Source organism: Lontra canadensis, unplaced genomic scaffold (genome assembly GCF_010015895.1).
Source record: "Lontra canadensis isolate GAN:19392208 unplaced genomic scaffold, GSC_riverotter_1.0 scaffold120, whole genome shotgun sequence".
NCBI classification, from domain to species: Eukaryota; Metazoa; Chordata; class Mammalia; order Carnivora; family Mustelidae; genus Lontra; species Lontra canadensis.
In genome coordinates this window covers 1,654,580-1,676,624 of record NW_022631114.1, presented here as the reverse complement: position 1 = coordinate 1,676,624, position 22,045 = coordinate 1,654,580, and the positions used below count along the sequence as shown (strand labels likewise).

Sequence of the window (22,045 nt, the reverse complement as noted above, 5' to 3'; positions counted from 1 at the left end):
TTCTGGTGTTGATCGTGAGCCCTTGTTCTAGAAATTGAGGCTTGGCTTTGTTTCGGGAGGTCACTGGGGTCAGCCAACATTGTGCATACTGGAGACACCTGTCACTAGGAAAAGCAATTGATGGTTCTGGGTGGGGAGGCATCTCCTGGATTGGGTGCCATCTACACTGTGCAAGAGGGCTACATTCCTGTCATCTGTGTTCTTTATCCAGTGAGACTGATTTTCAGCCCTGGATCTGAAGTCTAGGATTTTAAATACCAAAGGGCATGACTTGCCCTGGTCTAACGGCAACAGGTCTGACCTGCAAGGAAGGCAAAGTCTGATAAAGACAAAGTCATAGGATCATTTCATTTAGTGTCTTCTCTGTGTGACTACGAATCTACTCAAAGTCCAACAGAGTATTCAAATGCCTTGCTCAATCTTTGGCAAATATTCATTAATTTGTCCTCATCACATCCTGAAAGGAGGAGGGGCTCTGAATTAACATGCTTGGGATTATGCATGAGAGCGGACTTGGGCACGTAATGTTTAAGTAACGTGACTTAATAAGCAAATCCAAGAAAGAACCTCTTCTGCATTCTCCTACTTGAACTTATTTGACCAGAAACTTCAACCTTTTGTCAGAACAACAAACCCACCAATTATTGAGTAGGATTTCCATTTGCAAATTCAAAGTTAATTTTAATATATGAAAGATAACTCAACTGAGAATCATCAACGCTTTGCAAAACATGGAGGCATCTTGACGGCATGGTGCCTCCGAGCTCCATTTTTTTTTTTTTTAATTGGGAGGCCTCTGATAAATGCAGAGAGAGCAGTGACAGTGATTAATCCCCCCCTCCCTCAAGCCCAAAATGATAGAGTATTTGCTAAATGAAATGACATGGGGCTGCTCATAAAAGCTCGGCATGATGGGAGAACTCCAGGAGCCCCCAGAATCATACTGTGCTTCTGTCATCTTATTAAAGCTCCCTGGCTAAGCTTTTGCAGGAGGATTTTCAGACTGACTGTCATTTACTCACAACATCACTTCAAGCAGATCTACCTTCCTTTTCAGCCCGGTCCCTCTACAGTAACCATCAAGCTCTAGCGAGCTTGAGTAAAAGACCGCCGTGGCTTCCTTGCATGTGGCCAGTGAATGAGTCAATGTACATTGGCTTCTGCTGCAGCCTGTTTAGGGAAAATTCACTGGATTCGGAAATCATTGTGATCGAAAGCATGATGAGAATAAACCGTTATCCACTTACTGGGTACCGAGTCTCTGGTAATTGCTGATTGAAAATGCATCAATAGTGAGGGCATTCAAAATTATTGCTGGGTACAAGATATATTTTTCAAAACACTGAAGCCAAACATAGAGTCTTTCAAACCACATTAAATGGGCGACATCTGAAAGAAACACAAAAACCACTTAGAGCAGCCACTGATCAAGTTATTTTTAAGTGCATGTAATAAGAATATCCCCCCCTTTAATTCAAAAGCTGCTGATTCGGACTCCAGATACTAGACAAGATCTACCAATTTTCTTTCCAGGCAGCAACTCTTAGCTTTGTTTCTACATAGATCGTAAATAATAATAAACAGCAATACAGGCCAGTATCCCCATTTTTCAAGTCAAGTGATTTTTCCATATATAATTATTCCTGGGACCAATGGAAAAATGTTGTCATCTCAGAGGAAGTGAGTTGAACTGAAAAACAATCCAGGGGCCCATCTCGTCTTAAGCCGGGGATACTTCCAAGACTGGGCTTTCTTCTACCTCTTTGTAGTCTTTAAATCTATAATCAGATCCCTAAGCAACACATACAAAGAAGAGAAAGCTGATCCCCAGGCCCCATCATGATGAATGTGCGACGTTCTCGTGGACCCTGGCGACAAAGGGAGCACCGTGGGGAATGAAGTGTATTCCCACGAGGGCTAAGGTTTTAGGTCAGACCAGCTGTGTTTGCACAGATTCTACCCGCCACCTCGGCGTGGTGGTGCCCACCCTCAGAGTCTGCTACCGGGGAAGTGGCCGCCCCTCTTTCCGTCCGTGCGTGGCAGGGGAGAGATCTGCTCTCCCCTAAGACAGGGTAATCTGGAAGGCATACTTGCAATGCTGTTGCCCATCTCTGACTACTTTTCTCTGTGAGGAGGGGCAGAGGCTGGTCCAGGTGGTCAGAGCACCAGCTGCCTCAGGCCACAGCATCCCAGGGAGAGGAAATCATTTCAACCCTGTGGCAGATGGAGCTCTCCTCTGCTTCTGGCTTCTGTGAGGACAACTAGCCTGGTTCAGCCCAGGGCGGAGGGTGGCCTAGCTCATTCCCCGCTGAGTCTCTCTGCTGGTCATCGTGAGGCTGACGTGGACCCCAATCCACAAGCCGGTAGCCAGGAAAGTGAACCAGATACGCGGGGACTCTGTTCCCTCCACAGCAGGTCTCAGAGGCCAGACCTCCAAAGGGCAAATCCAAATTCCTGAGCTTCTGGACTCACACCCCTTCGCCATTTATAATACAAAATTTACACCCTCAATAATCTACAGTAAAAAACAAGAAAGCCATGTAGTTTTTACGTTATTTGAATTGCACAAGAATCAACTCATGAAAGACAAACAGGTCACACTCACCATGTAGGGTGACACAGCAGTGATATGCGATGTCCCCTCCAAGTGCCTTCACCAGTTTTAGGAGACAAATGACCTGCTTCCCACATTTGTTACTGGGACTTTATGTAAAGGGTCTCAGGAAGCAACACAAATACACATGTACCATCCACACAGAATCAGAAACTGGTATTTTACTTTCTGGCTTATATGGCTTACATATCTATGCAAGAAGGTATTACCATGACAACTCAAAACACCAAAGCTATGTTCATTTGATTAAAACTATGAGGAGAGGTTGGCGCATTCAGAAATCTTACTCAAAAGGAATTAATTTGAATGAGATAGGAATGGGGAAGATGGATAGGGTGGGAATACTTCATGACAAGGGAAATAATATGAACAAACATCCCAATGATTAATTTAGTAAGTAGAAGAGAGGTGCAATAAGAAATTATCAAGATAAAAATAAAAAAAAAATTAGCAGTAAATAAAACAGGGAGGAAGATTGGGTATTTACCCAAAGAAAATGAAAACATTAATTTGAAAATATACATGCACCCCTGTGTTCACTGCGGCATTATTTACAATAGCCAAGATATGGAAGCCACCCAAAGGTCCATCGACAGATGAATGCATAAAGAGGAGGTGGTGTGTAGGGGTGTATGTGTGTGTGTGTGTGTGTTATTAGAATATTACTTGGCCATAAAAGAATGAAATCTTGCCATCTGCAACAGCATGGATTGGTCTAGAGGCTGTAATGCTAAGTGGAATAAATCAGAGAAATACAAATACCATATGATTTCACTCATATGAGGAGTTTAAGAAACTAAACAGATAAAAAAAGAGACCACAACGGGGCGCCTGGGTGGCTCAGTGGGTTAAGCCTCTGCCTTCGGCTCAGGTCATGATCTCAGGGTCCTGAGATCGAGCCCCGCATCGGGCTCTCTGCTCGGCGGGGAGCCTGCTTCCCCCTCTCTCTCTGCCTGCCTCTCTGCCTGCTTGTGATCTCTCTCTGTCAGATAAATAAATAAAATCTTAAAAAAAAAAAAAAGAGACCAAAAAAAAAAAAATTCTTAAATACAGAGAACTGATGGTCACCCGAGGGGAAGGGGGTGGGGGATGGGCAAAACAGGTGAAGGGGATAAAGAGTACAGTTATCTTGATGCGCACTGAGTAATGTACGCAATTGCCGCATCATGGCTTTGTACACCTGCGACCACTACAGCACTACACGGTAATTAGAGCTCAACTAAAAAAGTATATATACACAGTGGGATACTACATGCTCGTAAAAAAAGAACAACTTTGCTATTTGTGACAACATGGGCAGAGCTTGAGGGCATGATGCTAAGTGAAATAAGTCAGAGAAAGACAAACACCATATGGTTTCACTGGTATGTGAAATACCAAAACAAGTGAACAAATGAAAAACCAGAAATACACTCTTAAATACAGGGGAAAAAAAAACTGGTAGTTGCTAGAGGGGAGTGGAGAGGGGCCGGACGAAGTAGGTGAGGAGGATGAGGAAGTACAAACTTCCAGCTGTGAAACAGGTAAGTTACAGAGGTGAGAAGTACGCTATAGGAAACACGGTCAGTTACACCGTCATAACTTCGTATGGTGACAGGCGGTGACCGTAGGGAACGTGGCGTAATATATAGCATTGTCTAAGTTACACACCTGAAACTATACAACATCGTCTGTCGACTATACTTCGGTAATTAAAAAAACAGCAAGGATGTCGGGCAGGGTTTTAAATTTGGGTATTCTTAATGGCCAATGGGTAGTGTTTTCTGGTGAAATTTGGAAATGGGTTCTTTCATAAGCAATCACGTTTTTTACTTATAATTGATGAAATCTAGGTATATCTTTTACAGATAGATAAAAGGGTTTTCATCTTTTGTGAAAGCATATGAAAATTTAGAGACACAAATCTTTACTATCCATCCCCCATTTCCTTTAGGCAAATGATGTCAACCACTACTTCCTAGCGAAAACTGGGGCTATCAGGCAAGAATTGCCTAGTGTTCCCACCCTTCAACTACCAATTTATTTACATTCACCTCTGCCCTCTCCGTTCTCCTGAAGCTGAGCTCCCTTGGATGCTCTGGTCTCACTCCTCCTGACATCTGGTTCAGGAGTCACACTCCCCAGAGGAGCTCTTTCCTACTGGTGAGTGGCAAGATTCCCATCTTTGCCAAACTGAAAACTTGCTCTCTGCTCCTCACCTCCTTGTGCTCACTCTGCCCTTTTGTGCACAGCTTCTTGAAAAGGCTGTGAGTGTCTGACAACCCCAGGCCCTTGACTCCTACTTGCTGGGACTTGACTCCTACTCCATGGGTATCTGCAGCGACGCCTGCCCAGAACAGTGCAGGACGCAGGACGCAGCCACCTGTGACTTCCTAAATAACAGACAACTGATCCTTCTCGGTCTATCTTACTGGACATTTCTAGGCGTAAAACATCACGTGTCCTTCCTTCTTTGTAAAACTCTCCGTCCGGAGTGGGACACTGGGGTGGTTCCATCGGTTAAATGTCGATTCTTGGTTTCAGCTCAGGTCAGGATCTCAAGGTTGTGAAATCAAGCCCCACGGTCACGCTCAAGTGCAGGCACTGAGCGTGGAGCCTGATTAAGATTCTCCAGGGCGCCTGGGTGATTCAGTTGGTTGGGCCTCTGCCTTAGGTTCAGGTCGTAATCTGTAGGTCCTGGGATCTAGCCCTGTGTTGGGCTTCCTGCTCAGTGGGAAGTCTGCTTCTTTCTCTCCTTCCTTCTGCCCCTCCCCAGCGTGAGTTCTCTCGCTCTTTCAAACAAATAAATTCTAAAAAATTATCTCTGTCTCCCTATATACCCCACTCACTCACACTCTTTCTCTCTAAAAATAAAATAAAATAAAATAACTCTCGGGGCAGCTGGGTGGCTCAGTGGGTTAAGCCTCTGCCTTTGGCTCAGGTCATGATCTCAGGGTCCTGGGCTCAAGTCCCGCATTGGGCTCTCTGCTCAGCAGGGAGTCTGCTTCCCCCTGCCCCTCTGCCTGCCTCTCTGCCTACTTGTGATCTCTGTCTGTCAAATAAATAAATAAAATTTTAAAATAAAATAAAATAAAATAACTCTCTGCCCTTGGCTTCCCCAGGCCCCCCACTCCTGCTCTCACTTAAACTTGTCAGCAAGCTCCTCTTCCCTTGGTTGGTCATCTGCTCTCCTTGGACTTCTCTATTGTTTTTCTCTCTTTGTGAAGATGATGCCTTCCACACCCTTGACATTCATGATTACTCCTAGGCTGATGACACTCATCTGTCACTCAGCCTCCCGTCTCTGGGCCTCCGGGTCTTGATATTCCGTGAATAGCTTCACCTGACGTCCCGAGGGAATCTTCAGATACACATCAAAGATGGGACTTGCCACCCCCTACACCTGCTCCTCTGGATGCACACTTTACCGTATTTAATGACACTCGCATCCACATTAGTCATGCAGGCAATAGGCTTTGGAGTCACCCTAAGTCAGTTCTTCTCGATCATAGCTGCACATTGGAATCACCCGGGGACAGAGCTGAAAGACACTGTCCCAGATTGGTGATGCTCCAACTTTGAAACGTAAAAAATTCACTTGCTAAAACGTGGGATCTGATCCCAAGGGGTCTGGAGCGAAGCCACGCCTTCTGCAGTGGCCACTTTGTCCCTCTCTGGAGTCATGATCACCAGTTTCGCACTTACATTATATATTCTTCACCCGTTACCTGAACGAGCCGCACTGGATTTTTGAAAACCTTTGCACGCAGCTTGCACAAACCATACGGGTTAGAGCTGGAGACGAAACTCTCTTGAACACCCCTCCTACCAGCTTACAGTCACGGCTACATGAGGTACCCACTGCCCCAATCCCAACACCACTGTTTGGTTGGCCTCCTATTCTCTTGCGTCTCCTACTCAACAATTTTTGTGAGACTTAGCCACCTTCGTGGGTGTCCTCGTCGTCCTCTCGTGCCCACCGCTGTGTGATAATCTGGGTGACGATGCACAGGTCATGTTTCCGGGCTCCTGGTCGTGGGCACTCGTTTTGTGAATGAGCCGTAGAGAGCTGCCCCCAGCGTCCTGCTATGTGTTTTCTGAGAAGCTTGCGTGTGCTTCTGCAGGGCACAGATCCAGGTAGAGACCTGCCAGGTGATTAAGTGTGTGTAGAGGAAGCTCTTGGAGATTTTCCAAAGATGCAGAGCCAGTTTGTACTCCCACAGACAGCACAGAAAGTTCCTTCTGTTTGCTTACATCCTTGCCAAAACATTTTCTCTCTCCTTCACCCTAACCACACTGTGGGTGTAGAGTGGTATCATGTTGGGGCTCTGTTTCGCATTTCCCTGATGACTCATGTGGGTAAGTACCTTTTCATCTGTTTACTGGCCATTTGGATCCCACGTTTGTGAAGTGGCTCTTCACGTGTATCGCCTGGTTCTCTTTCCCCTCGGACAGATTTTGCCTTTACTCATCTTTAGGAAATACAGAAGGACATTGCGGGAAGGCAATTAATCACTTAATAGTCACCCAGATTATCACACAGCGATGGGCATGAGAGGACGACGAGGACACCCACGAAGGAGGCTGAGTCGCAAGAAAATTGTTGAGCAGGAGACACAGGAGAATAGGAGGCCAACCAAACAGTGGTGTGGGGCTTGGGGCAGTGGGTACCTCGTGCAGCCGTGACTGCAAGCAGGTGGCAGGAGGGGGGGGCTTCAAGAGCGTTTCATCTCTAGCTCTAACACGTATGGTCTGTGCAGGTTTCAAAACTGTGTGCAAAGGTTTAAAAAAAAAAAAACAAGACCTTCTTTACTGATTTGTAGGATTTCTTTGTACACCTCGGATATGAGTCCTTAGGGAGCATTTGCGTCAGAAAGCTGTTCTCCCGTTTTATGGGTCACCACCCTCTCAATAGTACCTTTCGTAGGAAAGAAATGCTTTATTTGAATATGTTCAGACTTTCATTTGGCTTTTCCTTTTGAAGCCTTTTGCGTTCTGTTTAAAAGACAAAGATCAGGACCACACTCTCCTATGTTTTCCTCTCAGACTTTGTTGCTTTACCTTTTGCATTTAGATCGGAAAGCTCTCTAGAATTGATTATTGTGTATAATGTAAGATAGGGATTGAGACCGATTTTTTTCCCATGTGGATACCTAAGTGACCACAACTATTTATTGAAAATAATTTCTGTTTCCTCCTGCATAGTAGGGGACTACGCGTTGTGCGTGCCTTTCCGTGTCCTGGATGCCTTCCTGCAATGTCCTTCTGTATTTCCTACTTGAGAAACTCCTAATCTTTTTGCAGAATCTGGCATCTGGCCATGGGGAACTTTCTGTCACCCCCTTTGCCATTATTCCCAGGAGAGTTGCTACCATCATTGGGCAAGGCAGCGCACCCCAAGTTTCCATCCCAGTAGAAGGGTTTAATCACGGTCAGTGTTTAGAATTGTCAGTACCTGGGGAGAGTAAAAAGGAGGCCAAATTTTAACTGGCTTTATCATTGTTTTCAAATTCTTAATAAACAATGCACCTCCCCCTTTCTGCCTGCTTCTGGGCAGACCCTGCATTTTCCCCACCGTCGGTGGCCCCACTGCCTGCCATGTCACGAGTACCTGTGAGGAACCTGCCCGACGTTGAGCCCGGCATACCGTATAGATTACCTTTAGTTTTCAGGCTAAATACAGTCCTTCTTTGCGCCATCACTATGCACTGTGAATTCTATAATTACAGTACCTGTCACACTGTATTCATTTAAATATTAATCTCCCCAGTGGACTGTGGATTTGTCAGGAGTAGATCTTGTCTTCAAACCAAACCATGCCGTCGTCAGTTGTGTATTCCAAGTCCCTATGAAACGCCTGGCCTAGAATCGGGGTTCAGTAAATGTTCACTTACTAGCGTATACTTTTTGTGTCCAGAGGAACTCACAATAGTTAAATCGAACAGAGAGAGGCTTAAGAAAGCAGCACCCCACCCCGAATGACTTTTTGGATACAAAATAAAAATCTCTCAAACTATAGCATATTAAGTAATCTTTCCTATTTCAGTCTCTCGTAAAGTACAATCAGTTCCATTTAGGTTTCCTTCCAAACAGATTATTTTTCCCTCATTTCTCAATTTATATTGAGAAAATGTATGTCAGGTTGAGGCCGTCACATCAAATGCAACTGTCTGCTTATAAAAATACATTTACAGAGTTCTATCAACATTTGTCACCAGTTCGGAGAAACATGACACCCTTAGCTAGATTCCTGCAAAAATATGTAAATTAAGGAAATACAAGCCAACCTCATGCTGCGGGGCTGTTAGAAAAACATGTGAATTAAAAGGAACATTTGAGTAGCTTATCACCGAAGAATGCCCAGTGCCGTCTGGACGGCGGAGTGTGATCGGGCTTTTAAACACTCGTCACATTTCTTTTAGATGATATTTTCCAGTGAGTAGGGATAAGGCTGATTTGAGGGCAGGGACACCATCCCATGGCAGTCTTCCCGAGGATTTACTGTGGATAATGATAACCAATATGGCTTTTCCATAAGAATTTTAGTTGATCCATCCCGGAGACACAGCAAGCAATCAATTCCAAAAAAAAAAAAAAAAAGTACAGGAATCACTAATAAGCTCTGAATTCACCCTCCATGTCTTTCCAAATATTTGAAAGCAAAAGTACTTATTCAGTGAGACTTAACCCTCTGTGGTACCTGGGCAGGGGGGCCGGGGGGCCACGCATGTGAGACTATAGCATAGACACACTCTGAGGCAGACAGCTAAGATATTCAAGCTCTAGAAGTCTTAGATTGTAAGCACCATTCTGCTGTCTCACTTGCAAGAACAACGTCATAAAAAGCCCATTCAATATGGACACAGTAACATACATGCCCGGCTAAGACCTTGGATCTTTAAAGGTGATCATTGGTTCTCTAGTTAGAAGCCAACAGATGATAGCGATGAAGGAGTTCTACGAAGGATACAAAGAAATTTCCAAAAAACCAGAAGCCAATGCATTCCGAAGCCACCAAAACTTCTACTACTTTTTTAATAGCACCGTTACTCAGAGGTAGAAGGTAGGGCATTCCGCCATCTCTAGTTTACTACCTGAGGTGCTACCAGGGAATGCAGGTTACAAGAGACCGTGATATGGACGCTCCCACACGCAGCCCCCTGGTGCATTCTGAATGTCTAGATGAGAGGACAGAGTGTTTCACACTGCCTGCATACACCAGCAAGCTCAGGGCCACACACTATATGTTAAGGGAAACTCATTCAAGATGAAGGTGCATCCCAAGGCACGGCTTCTAGCCAAAACAGAGGTGGAAAAGGATGTGCGAAGCGGGGGTAAAATAAATACACAGGAACGACAGAGTAGAGAGCAAATTCCTGAGGTCACTACCTCCAAACGTTTGACTTCGGATTCTGCTAATCCTTTACATTGAAAGAAAATTAATTTCCCTTTAAATTTTACTTACCTCCAGACTCCTTCTAGCAAGTTCAGTAATTCATTCCAATGAAGTGTTACAATCTCTAGGGTATCTGGTGGCTCTGTTGGTTAAGTCTGCCTTTGGCTCAGGTCATGGTGCTGGGGTCCTGGCGTCAGGCTCCCTGCTCAGGGAGGTGGGGAGGGGGGGCCTGCTTCTCCCTCTACGCCTCCCCTCCCACCACTCGTGCTCTCTCTCACATTCACCGTTTCTCAAATAAATGGATAAATAAATCTTTTAAAAAAGAAACATTATAATCTCTAGATTGTTTTCATATTGAATGTTTATGTTTGGGAGCAGAGGGAAAGCAAAGAGAAGGACGAATAAGAAGCAGGAGGAAACTAAAATCATAGTATAATTCCAGAATTCCGAGTTCTCAAAGACCAAATTCAATCCTTCTTATGGGGTGGCCATGGAAAGCTACTAAAAAAGGATGCTCACAGAGGCAGTAGCATGGTTAACATGTTTCTTAGGGCCCCAAACTGTTCCAGTATTCACACAAAGTCAAGCTAGAAAGAAAATCTTTGCAATGGTATTTTATAACTGTCTTTGTATAATGCCCTGAGTATGCACAGAGGCCATAAAAAGACCTTACTTGAGCATTAGTATTTTTCTTTTCCCTGGAATATTAGGCCCGTGAGGAAAAGAATGCAAACTAATGATGCCATTTATAAGTTCTATACGACTTATTACAAGCACTCACTTCAAATTTTCTTAAAGGCTTTTCAGGTTGTGTTTTATTTAGATGCTTATGTTACTAAAATAAGTTCTTCTTGATAATTAAAAGTGAATCAGAAATCTTCAGGATGTTTTTATCTTTAGGAAGATAATTTTCTGATTTAAATCTTGAATTACGATTTAAGCTACCAGGGTACGTGGTATGTACCAGGAGGGTTCCTAAGCATTTCCATATGTGCACAGCTAGGTTCAAATGGCCCTGTCACCCTGAGGCATCAAAGGCAGAGACACTCCGCAAAATGGAATTATCACATCCAGGCCGGTGGCACCCCGATTACAGGCACTCGTTTTTCCCCATGAATGCTTCTCCCTCCTGTCTTTCTCTCTGGGCCAAATCTCAGATCATAAAGTCCTTAGCGATATCATGTACACATGTCATGGTGTGTTCCCCAGAAACAGGCTTCACTTCCAAAACCAGTAGCATGAAGAGGGTAAGTAATCATTCTTACATGTGGAGCAAATCACATCACGCTGCTGCTCAAAGCCCTTTTATTCTGCCTAGGATAAACCCAAGGTCCCCATGACCTTTCCATTCCCATTAGCTGACACAGGGCGTGCCCGCAGCTTCCTCTCCTGCCTGGGATCCTGGAGTCCTCTTCCTCCGCTTTGGGCTAACCCCCTCTTTCTCCTTCAAGCATCCCATTAAATGTCACTTCCCCAAAGCAGCATTTCTCTATCTCCCAGATCTCAACCGGGATCCTTTTATACTCCTTCCCTTCATTGTCCTTTAAACCCTGTACATGTGCGTCACTCGGTGGGGTCGATGTCCAGTTCTCTCCCAGGGGCCGGGCCTGTCCATCACCTTCGTCCATAGGAGCCGCTCAGTAGATTTAGGCAACATCATTAATTAATAACTCAATGAACTAAAGCAGACACCCCGCAGGACAGAGTGTGAGGAGAAGCTGGGGCTCCGGTGGGGGGTGCGCCATCTGCCTTGCAAGGCTTCGAGGTTTGCTCCTGACCACAGCGCATTTCCCTCCTCAGAAGGTTCAACTCAGGGTGGGGCTGGGATGGCCACACTGTCCCGCACGTTCCTGGCATGTGACAGGTCCCACCATTATTTGTGAATGAAGCAATACCTGTTATCAGGTTAGGTAAACCTCTCCGAGAAAGGCAAGCGGGGGAAGAGCCAGGAATCAGGATATTAAAATTTTGTTTTTCAAGGAATACAATGTTTAGCTGTTTCCTTAATGTTTTTTGATTTTGGGTCATGCTAAGAAAATTAGTTTTCTCTTCCCACTCAAGATTATGTAACATGACCTATATTTTCTTGCAGCTGCTATTGTGGTTCTTTCTTCTTTTCCTTTAAAAAAAAATGTTTTAAACCTTTAATCCATCTGGAATTTCATTTGATATGAAGTCTAACTCAATTTTTGAGAAATGTTTAGCTCATTTTCCCAAAACTTCCCACTGATTTTTTTTTTCATTAATTCAGTAGGAATAAAAATGCATCCTTCGCCTCTCCTCAAAGGGATAGAGAAGCTCTCGGGAGAATCAAGGCAATAATGTGCTTTCTCCTCTTGATAGAAAGGTCCTCTGCTAATATAAAACCATCCGATTTAAACCTAAAAACACTATTGAAATATTTTACGACTTTTTCGCATGAGGAAGTTTAGGTCAAAAACTTTCATGTGAAAAGCGTTGAGAGCAACTTCCAAACGTTCTCCGGACGAGTGAGGGAAGGAAGCTACTTCTCGTTACAACAGCCATCTCGCCAAGAGCAAGGACTGTGCGCTTACTCATTTCTGCATTCTCAACACGGAGCATAGCACCTAGCACACAGCCGGTAACCGATGAATGTCTAATTTACAAAATCCGACTTTCACCCCCAAGTGAAGTGTGATTTGTCTGTTATTTAAATTACGAGATCGCTCTAAAACACTGCTTGCGTTTCTCCACCGCCATCTCCGTGTCTGAGGCTTCGGCTGCGTCCGACAAGACCCCAGGGGATGTAGCTCAGGGAGACTAAGTTGGCCGCTCATCACGGGGCCTCACCCACTGCAGCTGAGCGCTAATGTCATTCCTCCGATGGCCTGCTTTGGCCCTTCCGTGCACGTGTCAGCAGTGCCCCAAGAAGCCTGTATCCCACCCTGCGTGAATCACATGCATATTTAGATCAGTGTTAGTTTTTCTACACTTCTCCAGTTTCTGGCCATTTATTTGACTTGCACGTTGTTTGAAACGTATTGGTGGCCTGGAAGAATCCCACTGGGTCCTCAGGTAAACCCCCCGTGGCTTGCTGGAGAGTGAACCTGGCAGCTGATCCCTGGGTTCTGTCCCCAGACCCTCTTCTGCCTGAGGCCAGTGGTGAGTCTCTGGGCCTCCTTCAGCCTCGCTCCCCTTTGAGCACAGGAACCTGGATTCCACTTCCCAGGTTTGCTGCTGCAGGTGTGAGCCTGGTTCCACTGCCCGCCCCCTGCGGCCACCCCCCAGCCTTGTGAGACTGACAAAGAGAGTTGCATACCCCAGCTGATCAGGAGGCCAGCCAGAGAGGGAAAGTGTAGAGGAGCAGTGCCTGCCAGGGAAGGAAAGAAGACGAGAGGAAGAGAGTGTCCATGAAAGGAATAACAACGGAGGGAATAATTAATCCAGCAGGCTTCCACCCAGGGGGCTGTTTTGACACATCAGCCCTGAGCCACTCTTTTGGCACCTGCAATGCTCTGGAATGTGCCTTCCCGCGGAAGCATTACAGCGCAGAAGACTGTTGGGCAAACACTCGTTCAGTTCATGCTTCAAGCCATTTTAGTTGCTTTGAATTAAAGAGACTTCGCAGGGTTTTCCAGGTCTGTAACTACCACCTAATGTTAGCGTTGTTTTATGTGGGGAAGAAAAGGGAGGAGGTGAGGAATATATTCTCCTTCCCGGAACTATGGCTTCTCCGCGTCATGCTCCAGAGAGGAAATCTTCCCAAAGATGCCAGCACGGACTTTATGTTTTGAAATCAAGCAATGCCTGTCATGCCACAAAGGATTTTTACATAGATTATTGGGTTTGACTTAATCACCATAGAATTTCTGCGAATGAGGTCCTTCAAGCGGTACTATCACCTGTTGACAAAATGTCAAAACCACAGACCATAAATATCCAGATTATAAAGGGCCACCCACCACCTAGCACAATGGATGAAATGAGACACAAAGCAAGGTGCCAAATGAGTGAATTTCAGAACTCTGGGGAAGAGGAGGAGAAGTAGGCACTTACTGAATACATTCTGCCTGCCAACGGTGATGCCCATCCCCTGCACTTTTTACCTTAATTTCATCCCCCACCAAAACTTTCTTGTAGGAACCCCCAATTATAAATACAAACCTTAATCATGATGGTTAAGCATAATTATTATATGACATAGCCAAAATCTGAGCCCATTCTCTGGGCCATGGCACTTTAATTCCCTCCTTAGCTTTCCAAATGCTTCCTGCAGGGGAGAAGCTGGTCACATACAAAGGACTGGGGTAGGAAAGCCATCAGACTTCTCAGTGGCAGCAGTGGACCTTTACCTTAGAATTCTTACAGAAGTGTTTACATCCTCAGGTGCGACACAATACATTTGCATTAAATGCAAAGTAGAATGGAAATACTTTGAGATACACAAAGTCTCAAAGTTTCCTTCCTATGCATCCTTTGCCTGGAGTGACTAGAGGAGGTGTTAAAGTCACAGATAGGGAGTGAGGACAGAACAAACAGAGACGTTCCAGGAGGGAGCCTGGGGAGGATAGAACTAACAGAGGATTGGACAGGTTTGCTTGTATGGAAAACTGAGAGATACGTCCCATAGCTATGGGAAAGGCTAGCAAATCAAAGATGGAAATCTTAACAAGAAAGGAAAGGCAATCTTGGTATACCTTTGGACTAGAAGTCAGCAAAAATCAGACTTAACAGAAAAAAAAAGTCCTGGGTATTTGTTCAAAAAATATTTATTAAAACTACATTGTGAGGATGGAGAAAGGGAAAATGTTAATGTACGAGGGAAGGAAAGAGAGGAGTCCTTCTCATTCATAACAGGAAGTCAGTAGATAGGCAAATCTGAAATATCAAGAAACAGCAGAACAACAAGCAGATCATGTAGAAGAATGATGGTAAATATCGGAAGAACTATTTAATGAGCGGAAAGTAATTTTTCATGGACAGGAAGAATCAGACGTGGGGAAAAGTGAACAAGAATTCTGCTGCTTGTCATTACAACTTGTTCTATTTGATTTTTAACCTATGTATCACTTTGATGTAAATGAAAAATACATTAGAAAAAGCAACTCTCAGAACTCTTAGAACCACGTCTCTGACATGTAGAAACCAGTCTATAGGGAAATCAACAGCAAGATTTGCCAACAAGCAAGGGAAATCGCATGTAAGAGTGACAAAATCAGGACTCATTTGTGACTTAGTTTCGTGACAGTGAATTTTTTAAGTTAAAATTTCGGTGAGATTCTCAACTGGTATTTTTTATAATTTCTATAATCTTTTATCTGGCTATTGTAGTACATCCAAAAATTGTAGTTTTAGCTTTTTCAGCAACCATTTGTTTATTTGTTTGTTTATTTGCAGAGGAATGAACCCATTTGTATATATTTTACTTACACACATATACCCTTGGGTCCTTCAAACCAGCCTTTACCTTACAAGACTATTTCTGCCCACGTCATCCTGTAGAAAAGTCTTCTTTTGGGGAATTTACAAAGCACTGATCATTCACCTGTTCATTCAACCAATATCATTGAAGACCAGACTCAATTTAACATTTAGTCCTAAAATTCATACATTTTCCATTTTATATGCATATCCAACCAGTTAGGACAACTTAACCACTGAACATAAAATTAATTATAACCTTTTCATTTAGGGTCTGGGCATTCTACTTCTTTGTATTTCCTGCAAGGCTGAACCTAGTGTTGACCCCACCTCGCTGTGTGTGCAGCAATCACATCCAGAGGTTTAGTAGGTCAGAAACTCTTTGATAACAGAAACCGTATCTTAGTCAACTTAGTGATCTCAGTTATCTTAGTTAGTAACCACTTAGTTATCTCAGTGGTTCACAGGCTTCATATTATGTAGGAACCCAGTAATTGTTTTTTTAATGAATAGGAAATTCATAAGCATTTTCTGAATGAATAAATAACAAGTGAGGGTCACTAATGGAATTATTCTTGGGCGCCTGGATTGCTCAGTCGTTAAGCGTCTGCCTTCAGCTCAGGTCAGGATCCCAGGGTCCTGGGATAGAGCCTCCCATCAGACTCTGTGCTCATTGGAAAGCCTGCTTCTCCCTCTCCCACTCCCCTTCCCTGTGTTTCCTCTCTTGCTCTGTCTCTGTCAAATAAACAAATAAAATCTTTTTTAAAAAGTGGAATTATTCTTTGTCTCAATCTCTTTTAACCCCATTACAAGCCACTTTCATGGTAAGAGTAAGGTCATCAAATCAGAGCATTTCAACTTTTCTTAAACTCTTAAGAGCCAAGAATAATAATATTGTGGAAATTTCTTCTCAGAGGACCATGTGAAAATATGACCCAACTCCATTAGTCCTTTTCAAAATGACATCATTCCTTTTGAAAATTCTTAGATAAAATAAATTTTCTTTTTTGGGGTGGTTAGTTTTTATTTTAATTCCAGTTAACACACAGTGTTGTATTAGTTTCAGGTGTATAATATGGTGTTTCAATACTTCCATATATAACCCTGTGCTCATCACGACAAGGGCCTCCTTAATCCCATCCCCCTGCCCACCTTTCCTGCAGTAACCATCAGTTTGTTCTCTATAGTTAAGAGTCTGTTTCTTGATTTGTCTCTCTTTTTCCCCTTTGTTCATTTGTTTTGTTTCCTAAATTCCAGGTATGAGTGAAATCATGGTATTTGTCTTTCCATGACTTATTTCACATAGCCTTATACTTGCCATTTTCAATGACATGGATTCATTCCTTTTTATGGCTGAATAATATTCCAATATATGTGTGTACCACATCTTCTTTACCCGTTCATCAGTCAATGGACACAAAGGCTGCTTCCATGTCTTGGCTACTGTAAATAGTGCTGCTATAAACATAGGGTCATTTGTATCCCTTTGAATTAGTGTTTTTGTGTTCTTTGGGTAAATACCCAGTAGTGAGATTGCTGGATCGTAGGGTAGCTCTATTTTTTACTTTTTGTGGAATCTCCATACTGTTTTCCAGGGTGGCTGTACCAGTTTGCCTTCCCACCAACAGTGCAAGAAGGTTCCTTTTTCTCCACATCCTCGCCAACACCTGTTTCTTGTGTTGTTGATTTTAGCCATTCTGACCAGTATCAGGTGATATCTCATCGTAGTTTTGATTTGCATTTCCCTGATGATAAGTGATGTTGAGCATCTTTTCAGGTGTCCATTGGCAATCTGGATATCTTCTCTGGAGAAATATCTGTTCATGTTTTCTGCCTTTTTTTTTTTAATTGTACTATTCATTTTTGGGGAGTTGAGTTTTCTAAGTTCTTTATATATTTTGGATACTAACCCTTTATCAAATACGTCATTTGCAAATATCTTTTCCCATTCCTAAGATTGCCTTTTAGTTTCGTTGTTTCCTTCACTGTGCAGAAGCTTTTTGTTTTGCTGTAGTCCTAATTATTTATTTTTGCTTTTGCTTCTCTTACATAGGGAACCTACCTATCTAGAAAAAGGTTGCTATGGCAGATGTCAAAGAGATTATTGCCTGTGTTCTCTTCTAGCATTTTTATGATTTGAGGGCTCATATACAAGTCTTGAATCTATTTTGAATTTACTTTTGTGAATCATGTACGAAAGTGGTCCAGTTTCTCTTGCATGTTGAAGAGGTGGTCTTTTATCCCATTGGACATTCTTCCCAGTTTTGCTGAAGATTAATTGACCATGGCTGCGGATTTATCTCTGGGTTTTCTATTCTGTTCTATTGATCTATGTGTCTGGTTTTGTGCCAGTACTATTCTCTTTTGATCATTAAAGCTTTGCAATATAACTTGAAGTACAGAATCGTGATGCCTCCAGCTTTGGTGTTCTTTTTCAACTCTTCTTTAAATGTTTGGTAGAATTTGCCTGTGAAGTCAACTGGTCTTCGACTTTTGTTTGTTGGGAGTTTTTTGATTACTTATTTGATTTCTTTGCTGGTTATCAGTCTGTTCAAATTCTATTTCTTCCTGTTTCAATTTTGGTAGGTTATATGTTTCTAGGAATTTATTCATTTCTTCTAGGTTTCTAATTTGTTGGCCTATAGTTTTTCATAATATTGTCTTATAATTGTTTGTAGCATTGGTTGTTATCACTCCTTTCTCATTTGTGATTTTGAGTCCTTTCTCTCTCTCTCTCTTTTTTGTCAATAAGTCTGGCTAGAGGTTAATAAATTTTATTGTTTTTGTTTTTGTTTTTGTTTTTTTCAAAGAACCAGCTCGTGGTTTCATCAATCTGGTTTTTTGTTTGTTTGTTTTTTAGTTTCTATAGCATTTATTTCTGCTCTAATCATTGTGATTTCCTTCCTTCTGCTGGTTTTAGGTTTTACTTGTAGTGCTTTTTCTAGTCCTTTCAGGTGTAAGGTTAGATTGTTTATTTGAGATTTTTTTTTAATTTTTTTATTATTTTGAGATATATTTGCTTCTTGAGGTAGGGCTATAATGCTATAAACTTCCCTCCTAGAACTGCTTTTGCTCAGAGGTTTTAGACTATTGTGATTTCATTTTCATGTGTTTCCATGTACTTTTTAACCTCTTCTCTGAGTCGGTTGGCCCATTCATTGTTTAGTAGCGTGTTATTTAACCTCCATGTGTTTGTGGTCTTTCTGGATTTCTTCTTGTGGTTGACTTCCAGTTGTATAGTGTTGTGGTCAGAAAAGATACCATGGTATGGCTTCAATCTTCCTGAATTTGTTGATGCTGGTTTTGTGGGCTAACATGTGATCTATTCTGGAGAACGTTGCATGTGCACTTGAAAAGAATATGTATTCTGATGTTTTAGTAGGGAATGTTCTAAATATAACACGAAATCCATCTGTTTCAGAGTATCATTCAAAGCCATCGTTCCTTGTTGATGTTCTGTTTAGATGATCTGTCCATCGATACAAGTATGGTGTTAATGTTCCCAACATTATTGTATTATTACTGATTAATTCCTTTATGTTTGTTAACCACTTTATGTATCTGGGTGCTCCCGGGTTGGGTGCATAAATATTTACAATTGTTAGGTCTTCTTGTTGGATATCCCCTTTATTATGATACAGTGCCCCTCTTTGTCTCTTGTTATAGTCTTTGTCTTAAAGTCTATTTTGCCCAATATAACTATTGCCACCCCAGTTTTCTTTTGATATCCATTTACATGATAGATGTTTCTCCATCTCCTCACTTTCAATCTGCAGGTGTCTTTAGGTCTAAAATGAGTCTCTTGTGGACAGCATATAGATGGGTCTTATTTTTTTTTATCCATTCTGTCACTGTAGGACTTTTGAGTGGAACATTTAGTACATCTGTATTCAAAATAATTATAGATAGATATGTATTTATTACCATGAAATAAATTTTCAAACAGATTCAGCTTCTTAGTCTTTTATAACAGAGGCTGATCAATGAAGTCATTTGTTTGGAATTACCATCACAATTCAGGATCATAGATTTGTCTTATTTTCTAAAACTACAGTGCTTCTTAAACATTTGGTCTTGGAAAGTTCCATACTTGACTAATACAGTGCCATCTGTAGTGCCGTCTACTCTGTTATCTTGTTATTTTCAGCATGAATCACTCAGATTAAACAATTTCACATCCCATTAATATGTCAGTTATAGCCACATCACCATATGTCAGCTAAACTGTATTATGAGTGATAGAATTTTATTCTTTTAGCTCAAATATTGGTGAAATGTTTTGTTGGGGCTAGGATGGGATAAAGTTTACATAAATGAGTCCCCAAAGTAAAGAACTGAATTGGCTAAAAAAATACATGTTTCAATTTCCAGTCTTCAACCTATTGTAGACTGAATTTTATATCAAAATTTATTTTGTATCTCCACATAATTTTATATGTCAAGTAAAATTACCTATCGGAGGTATGCAGAAAGGAAAGTAAACTGAAAGTAAGCCTATACACCAAGTTTAATTTGTTCTAGCCTATAGAAGGTGGGTGATACTTAAATGAGTTGCCGTTCAGTAAGCACATCTCTGTGCCCAGCATCACAGCAAGCAGTGGCGAGCCAGCACGAGCAAACAGGCATGTTGCTCACATTCACTCGAGAGACTATGATGGAAAGGGAGGTTCAGGGTTGCAGCCGGGAAGTGAGTCTGACCCAGGTGGTCAGGGAAGGACTTTCAGAGGGACTGGTTTTTAAACAGAGACCTGACAGCTGAATCATCTGACCTCAGTCAAGTCTGTTTCAACCCGGGATTAAAGCTTTGCAGAGCTGGCCTGGGACGACGGCACGATGGACTCTTCAGAACTTACGGCAGTGATGAAGCCCTTCGGGATAACAATGACGGCGGCACCATGCTAAGAGCTGCATACAAGCTACACACGATCAGCGCGCTAGACCGAGAGCAGAGCAGGTAGCAGAGAGAGCACTGGACTGGAGGAAGATGCCCTCCGTGCTGGTCACTCACTGGCCACAGACTTGCTGGGACCGAAGTTATGTGCCTTGACTTCTGCAGGCTCCCAGGGTGGGATGGCATTCCATGAACTCGAAGACGGGACAGCACATGTGCCTCACCTCACATGCCAATTCAATGCCTGCCCCGGGCCCAGTTTTTGGATTGTTCTCAGTTAGCGATGTCTGCCAGGGGACTAGGGGATTCTGTGACTTTACCACAGATCTGCTCACCCTGCTCTGCTCTCTCTTCTTTTGCAGTTATAATACTCTGTGATCCGATGAAGAGAAAAGATTTGAGCACAGTTTTCACGTTAAAAGGTATACTGTTGGTCTGAATTTCCTGGGCATGTTTTCTTAGGAGTAGAAGAAATAAAGAGTGAACTATCTAGAAGGCAGAAGGCCAGGGGCAGAGGAGGAAGGAAACTCAGGACTCGGATGATACCAAAATGAGTAATGGCTTTTCAATGAGTTCATACTAACATATTTTAAATATTTGGATTTTCCGTCTATGCACACAATTTTGAAATGCAATCTGTTCTTCATTACATGCCTAATTTGTCAAATCTATTACTTTTGGCTAGAATTCAGGTGGCTTATGAACAGCTAATGCAGGCAAAGGAGAAACATCCACAGAGCCCGTGCTCACAAGCATGAGCTCCCAGCCCAGCATATGGGATGGAGACCCAGCACCGCCCGGCTACTGGCCCTCAAAGAGGAGCTGATACATGCAAACACGCTCACGTTACTTGGACTTGAATCTGGTACTGAAAAGGCCACACAGGTTTAAAACGTCTAAATGATTCTGTTTTGAACTGGGCTCCGTTTGATTCCGGGAAGAAAACCACCACACTAACAAAATAAGCAAACTAAAAACCAAAACCAAAGCAAACCAGACAAACTGGTTTTGAACTAAACTCCTGACTGCTGAATTCCATATTGTCCCTGCGAACTCCACGCTCTGAACAACCACAGTAAGCTAAGCCTGAGCCCCGTCTGTCTTGCCCTTCTTTCTCTCAATTCGACAAGTTCTCTGTGCTCATCCCAGGGCATCCAAAGAGCTAAGCAGAGGAAGGGGTAGCTGATATGGATACAGAGATGCATGCAGCCTCTCAAGGCAAAGCCTCATACTTCAAATCTCCAACCAAGATCAATGATGCCGAAATAACAACCCCTCCCCCAAATTCCACGAATTTCACCCCAAAACTTAGTCTTCCTAAAGATTTAGAAGATGAAAGGGGGATGTGATCTGAATACTTTCAGAAGCTCTGTAGACATCGGTCTCCTCTGGTTGCTCTACCTGGCCACCAGCAGGCATGGGATGCGCCTCTCTGCACAGCGAGCTGTAACATGAACTAGCCGTACACATTGCCCTGCTCTGAGCCCATCTTCCTTCAGGTTTCATAACACTGATAATCATTTACATTGAAGTAGCACCTGACATCAAACAGAACATTTAAAAAATGTATATTATATGTATTAATTTAATTAAAATATATACATGTGTATACATGAATATATATAAATATTAAGCACGAATATATTAAGTTTCACCCTTAAGCGAGCTGCTGGTGTTGCAGGTGGGAAGAGGAAGTCTCTGAGGGCAGGACAGTTGGGGTGATGACCCTTCTCCACCTTCCGAACCCCATCCGGGTGGCAGACCCATGAGGCCATGTCTCTCC

At 42.8% G+C, this 22,045-nt stretch overlaps 1 protein-coding gene across 3 annotated transcripts in view; it reads right to left on the bottom strand.

Annotated features, from left to right (window-relative positions):
- The window catches only part of PCNX2 (pecanex 2), a 305,450-nt gene that overhangs the window by 117,045 nt on the left and 166,360 nt on the right, over nucleotides 1-22,045 (bottom strand). For all 3 annotated transcript variants that reach the window (XM_032841083.1, XM_032841081.1, XM_032841082.1), the window contains exon 20: nucleotides 1,248-1,389. In XM_032841083.1, the coding sequence (XP_032696974.1) occupies nucleotides 1,248-1,389 (142 nt within the window). The remainder of the gene's footprint in view (nucleotides 1-1,247; nucleotides 1,390-22,045) is intronic.